This window comes from Asparagus officinalis, chromosome 4, assembly GCF_001876935.1.
Source record: "Asparagus officinalis chromosome 4, Aspof.V1, whole genome shotgun sequence".
NCBI lineage: Eukaryota > Viridiplantae > Streptophyta > Magnoliopsida > Asparagales > Asparagaceae > Asparagus > Asparagus officinalis.
In genome coordinates, this window is record NC_033797.1 from 130,689,049 (window position 1) to 130,695,019 (window position 5,971).

At 31.2% G+C, this 5,971-nt stretch overlaps 1 protein-coding gene across 1 annotated transcript; it reads right to left on the reverse strand.

Moving 5' to 3' along the window:
- LOC109839303 lies at positions 783 to 4,048 on the reverse strand. Its single transcript, XM_020407733.1, has 7 exons — positions 3,739 to 4,048; positions 1,917 to 2,013; positions 1,694 to 1,797; positions 1,488 to 1,572; positions 1,274 to 1,406; positions 970 to 1,127; positions 783 to 828 (listed from the first exon to the last, which is right to left on the reverse strand). Exons 1-7 carry the CDS (start codon positions 4,046 to 4,048, stop codon positions 783 to 785), a joined length of 933 nt encoding a protein of 310 aa, XP_020263322.1.

Genomic DNA, 5,971 nt, shown 5'->3' on the forward strand with positions numbered 1-5,971 from the left:
TTACAAAAATAAATTTTCAATTTTCATTTCTCAATTGTGAAAACTCATTATTTTGTAAAAACATGCATGAATATGAATTTGTTAAGAACATGTTTTTGACAAAAGAGTTTAAACGCATATTGAAACTTTATGAAATGTCTTCATAAACATTATAACACATGAATATAAAGTAAACATGATTAATAAAACAATATCACAAAGTTTTCTCAAAATAGCTCATTTTGTGAGAAAATCCAATATTGTGTGTGTATATGATATTGAGCTTAGAGTATTAAACACACATAATATAAACCTATACTAAATATACCCAAGCTTAATGAAGGTCTTTAATGAGCATGACTTGGTAAACTTTGCGGAAGAAGCTTGTAATTGGATCTTTAACTTGAATTGACGTTGCTTCACTCCACAATTCCGCCAACCTCCATTTGATATGATCGTTAAGGCTCGATTCCATCCATCCTCCAACTACGTTGTTTGTCTATAATAAATAAGAAAACACAAATACTAGATAAATAATATTAGTGGTAAATTGTTTGTTAAACATCATCAAAACAAAAAGGCCAACAGAACAGAAGTTTCTTTTTCACGAAGAGATCTAATTCTTGAGGAAATGAATCATCATCACCTTCCTGTGAATAATGTAAAAACACAAAGTATAGTTACTTAATCGAAACTTATAATTTATAATAAAAAATCATAGTGATTACTTTTATCAATCGTTCTCTTAATTCGATCGTAGTTTTGTGAATAATTTGTTTAGCCTCATGATCAAACAGGATAAATTATGCAGTACTTATATGGTCAATGACTAATACGTGAACCTTGTATCTGATGAAACTCAAAAATTAAAATAAACCAATAAGAACAGTAAATTAAAATGTCATTGAAAATTCAAACATCCATCTATAAACCATATCATGAAATAAGAAATCGTTGAAATGGAACTCACATACATATTTTTGCACATGCCTTGGGGTAACAAATCTCGCATCCTCATTGCAATTGTCACAATGAAATTTACCATTTTCAGCATTTACCTTCTTTTTACATTTGTTGCAGGCATTGTAAAACCAATTATAATCTGTTCGAATTTTCTCTATAGTTGCTAATGTCACACATGTGCAAACCTAGCTATTATCAAATAGGAATAAAAATAAAATTATGAATATATTGGAAACAAATTATCAAGTGCCTCTTGATCAATTACCTAGTTTGGTACTAATTGTAAATAAGCAGTATAATACTCATAAAATCATTCCTTTGAAATAATTACCTCATGTGCCTCTTGAATTTCATGCAGCATCTTCCATTCGGTTACTAATAGAAAATCATCCTCAATTGAATAAGCTTTTTCAGTTGGAATGTGACTAAATTTTTGAGACGAAGAATCTTCAACAAGTTTCAGGCTTATAAATCAAATTTAATTAATCAACAATAATATCAAATTACTTGTAAATAAATAATAAATATAGTAATTCATCATCTACCTTCTTTTTAGATCAGTAACCTCGGGTATGTCTGGATTGATTAATATCTTGGACGCATATAAGGCATTTGTAATGGTAAGTTTACCTAAGGAAATAAGGTTTTAGCTTCATGAATTCTATTAATAAATCCCAAATTTATAGAATGTATATGTGTGTGTGCGCGCGTCTTTTGTTGATGAAATTAATATACAGCTAATTTAATTTACCTCCATATAGTTTTATCTTGGTAAGATGAATCACCATGATAACAACTCCTGAGTTAGCATTCTTCACATAGCTTAAAACTTGGTCAGCATAATTGCCCCATAGGCTGCATTGTAATTTAATGTTGTTGTATGAAGAACAAATTTTAGTATGAAATGAATGTATATACATGCATACTTTTATTATAGAAAAATATGCAACTATATTGTACACATTTGAACTTACTTGTTGTCTTGGAGTTCAAGTTGTAATAACTTTCTCTTGTTTCCATTGCTCTCAACTTCTTTCACATTTCCAATGGTAATAAGCTCTCCAATGATATCTGCAAAAAATTTTTATAAAATAAACAAAACCTTAATGTCAAAAATGTTTAAAACAACATTGTTGCAATAAAAAAGAAGACAAGAAGCAAAACATAAACAATTTCCAAATCGTCACACTTTTGATCTTACTTATTAAGGTAGTTGATGTGACACAATTTGTAATTATATCTTCAAAATCAACTAACCCAAATGAATAAGAAGGAATTGTGGAACTCTCACATTCTTTAACAGATATAGAGTAGAGGAAGGTAACTCTATATGCATGGTCAGCAGCTCTATAATTTCTAGTATTTTCTCCGACATCAAAATTCATAACCAAATAACATTTTCCTTCTTTCAATTGTGATTTGAACTTGTCTATCAATTTGTTCTTGATTGTTGCTTGAATTTTGGCTCCCTTTCATCAACCAAATTAAAGAGAATTATTGGATGTGTAATCTTGAATGATTTATATCATCAAAATTTTAAGAGGAAAATAATAAGTAAAGTCTAAAACATATTGTGAAAGAGTAAGGAATATTACATTTTCATCCAATAGAAGCATTTCAATAGTGTTGACTATATTTGGATTATTAAAGTTCATCGCATTCCATAGCCTTATGACTCTTACCATCAGTTTCTAAGTTTCTTTGTCTAGATTGATGTCAGAAATAAAATCCAGCTTTCGTGCTATCTTCAATCTACTTATCAATATAAATACTTCTATGATGATAAATTTGACATTTAAATAGACAAATTGCATTGTACATAGAAAGTACCTTACGAAAAAATGTTGTGAGAAATCCGCATAGAAAAGGAATAACTTATAGAAGTACAATAATCTCAAGTAAATATGAATATCAATCATGCAATCATCAATATAGGAAAACATATTAACCTAAGCAAGATAAACTACTTGAATCATTTAAATATCAGAAAACTATAACATGTTCCATTTTTTCCACAAAAATTTGAAAAAAGTAACCACAATGCAATGCAATAACTGTAGCAGATCTAAATCGCCAAGTTTTTTGAGAATTAACTATCCTACATTATGAAATATTTCCTTAAAGACAACATTTTCCGTCATGTTTGCAACCTAACTATCCTTTTCATGGATCAAAATTCTCAAACCCTTCTTGCTTCTAACTCTAGAGATGACCACATAAAATTAGCCATGACTGAATACAAGCCTTGGAAGGTATAGTCCGACATTAGAATGAGATTAACCATGACTTTTGTTTATTGTCATAGCAAAAGAAGTTGTTAAAGGATATTGTCTTTTTTGCAGCATGAAGGGCCATCTTGAATCAAATAGAGTCATAACAATCCACGAAATAAAAACTCTCAATCCAATATTGTTGCCTGATATAACTTTTGCTTCGATGACATGGTTGCCCAATTGAGTGGTAATTAGCCTTGTCTCATTGCATAAACCAGATGACTAATCTATGTTCCTCAGTAACATCATAGGAACTCCAACCTTGAATTTCAACTTGTGGTTAGGTATCCTAGAGCACCGAATACTATTGAGGAAATCCGAAGTGTGTAAATTTTCTTGGCAATCAACATCTCCATGAGCATCACAAACACTATCAAAACTCAAGTACACTCTTTCTTTTCTTGAATTAAATAAAAAGACGTAATCATTAACCATTTCAACAATTTAAGTATTGGGGCAAGGATAGATATATTTTGAAGGTAATTCACATCCAACATATTATCTAATAGGTCCAGATATGTACTCTCAATGACAGCAGCAAGTGAATTAGTAAAATCTTTGATGAGTAGATTATTTGGCACTTCGATCAATGCTTCTCCATCATTAGGCTCACTAACTCTACCATCACTAATACTTAATAACCATTCCGAAAATTCTCTCAATTCTAAAACTTCATTGTTTGAAGATCCTGATTGTAACCTTATATTTTGATAAAGAGTCAAAACTTGACAATTGTCCCACAAATACGAACTGTTTATTGTGGCAAGCACAATATCAGCCCTGCTACCTTCAGGAATCACTGACAATATTTGCCTAAAATCTCCTCCGAACATAATTACTTTCCCCAAAAAAGTTGATTTAAACTATTAGGATTTGAAAATCTAAGGACATCTCTTAAAGTTCTGTCAAGAGCTTCAAAACAAAACCTATGGACCATAGGTGTTTCGTCCCAGATGATGAGCTTAGTTTTACTTAACAGCTTAGCCAGAGGCTACCTTGCTTTTATGTTGCATGTTGACTCTTTAGTTATCTACTCCTCTATACAAATGGGAGAACCCTATATTCACCATTCATGCTATAGTAGCATTTACTGTAGCAGTATTACTATAGTGACAGGAACTGTGTACTATATCATTTTTTGAAAAATATTACTGTAGCACATGGGAATACTGTAGCATTTTTTAAAAATATGTAGCAGAGGCGGGAACTGTAGCTACCCTAAAAATTTAAAAAAACATTACTGTAGCATTTTAAAAACCGGGATTACTGTAGCGGGAAAAAATGATATGTCGTGCTTTGCACTGTGTTCACGACTAGTAGACAATGGAATACAAAATCTGGAGTGAGCAGTTCGTCCACCAGGCAATAGAAGTGAAGCAATACCACTTGAATCTACAGGACGTACAATGTCACCTTTTGAATGCAAGCCAGGAATCAATGTTCTCCATATGTGTGTTTTTCCAGTACCACTATATCCATAAAGGAAAAAAACTCCACCATAATCCCGGTAAAACAACATTTATAAGAGTGTCAAACACGTCTCTATTCATCAGTCATGCTACTTAGAAGTTTATTATGTTTTATTGCTAGAGACTCCTTATCGTAGTTTAACTCATCTTGGATGAGCTTGTTCTGAAAATCGGAGAGATTGACACATTCTGGAATTGGAAGTGGAGAATAGTCAGCCAAAGTCTTGTTATTTCCTCGCAAAATCTTTTTCATTTCTGCAAGAGCTAAATTCTTTAATTGATCATCATTTAGTTGCAAATCTGATAAGTAAGAAGAAACAAATTAAAAAGAGACTTATAACATATGACTAAATAATATTTTTAAAGTTCCAAGAAAAGGCAAAAATAATAAATAATAAAAAGCAAGAATATTTAACTTATAAAAGCAAGAATATTAAACTTATAAAACAGCAATGGAAGAATAGAATAAGCATTTTAGAGACATAACATTGCCAAAAAAGCTTCAATAACAATGAGGAAATTAACTGAAACACTATGAGATAATACGATTGTAATAAACATTCAATAAAATAAGATATAACACATGTTATTGCATACTGATAAGTGAAAGGGGAAAAAATTAAGCTGAAAAAGGTTACCTCTATACTGCAGCAATTTTCTTTGCCTATATAGGATATCTTCTGCAATTAAGTGTCATGTCTTCTCCCATACAAATGCATGTCTCGATAAAGATTCGACATTAGCAAAGTTGCAAATAAACTTCTTAAAAGTTATCCCGAACCCCAGAAGGATGCTTCTATAATCCCGTCAATGTTCCTTGGCATCATCAATTAAACCCAAAGCATATCAAGTTTCTTTGAACGTGGGATAGACAATGCCATTAACTGTCTGAATATCTTCATAGCATTTAGGTCGACCCCAAACTTTGTTGAGTAAAATTCTCAAATGGTACAGTTCACCACAACTTGGAGGTAAATAATAGAGTCTTCCAATTGAAAATCCGCGCTTCCTTGATTTCATTTATGAAGTTTACTTTTCATTACAAACTTCGTAGGAAACTCATTATAGGTTAGAAGTCTAGCTTCAAGATACTCCTTGTTCGTTTCCATCCAGTCTAAATGTTAGACCCTAGAGGATGTGTGATTAGGGACTTATGCTAATCTAATCCGATATAATGCCAATATAAAATTTATTAACAAATAATTTTTACAAGATAGATATACAAAAATATTATGAGCAATAATGAGCAATATAAACAAGGAGCAATATCCTAGCAATGAGATATAC

Bases quoted from the DNA above. Each gene is read 5' to 3' on its own strand.
- LOC109839303 (XM_020407733.1), bottom strand. From the start codon at position 4,048: ATGTTCGGAGGAGATTTTAGGCAAATATTGTCAGTGATTCCTGAAGGT. The intron at 1,573-1,693 runs GTAAATTAAATT...TTATTTCCTTAG, and splicing joins CAAGATAAAACTATATGGAG to GTAAACTTACCATTACAAAT. The intron at 1,128-1,273 runs GTAATTATTTCA...GATAATAGCTAG, and splicing joins AAATTCAAGAGGCACATGAG to GTTTGCACATGTGTGACATT.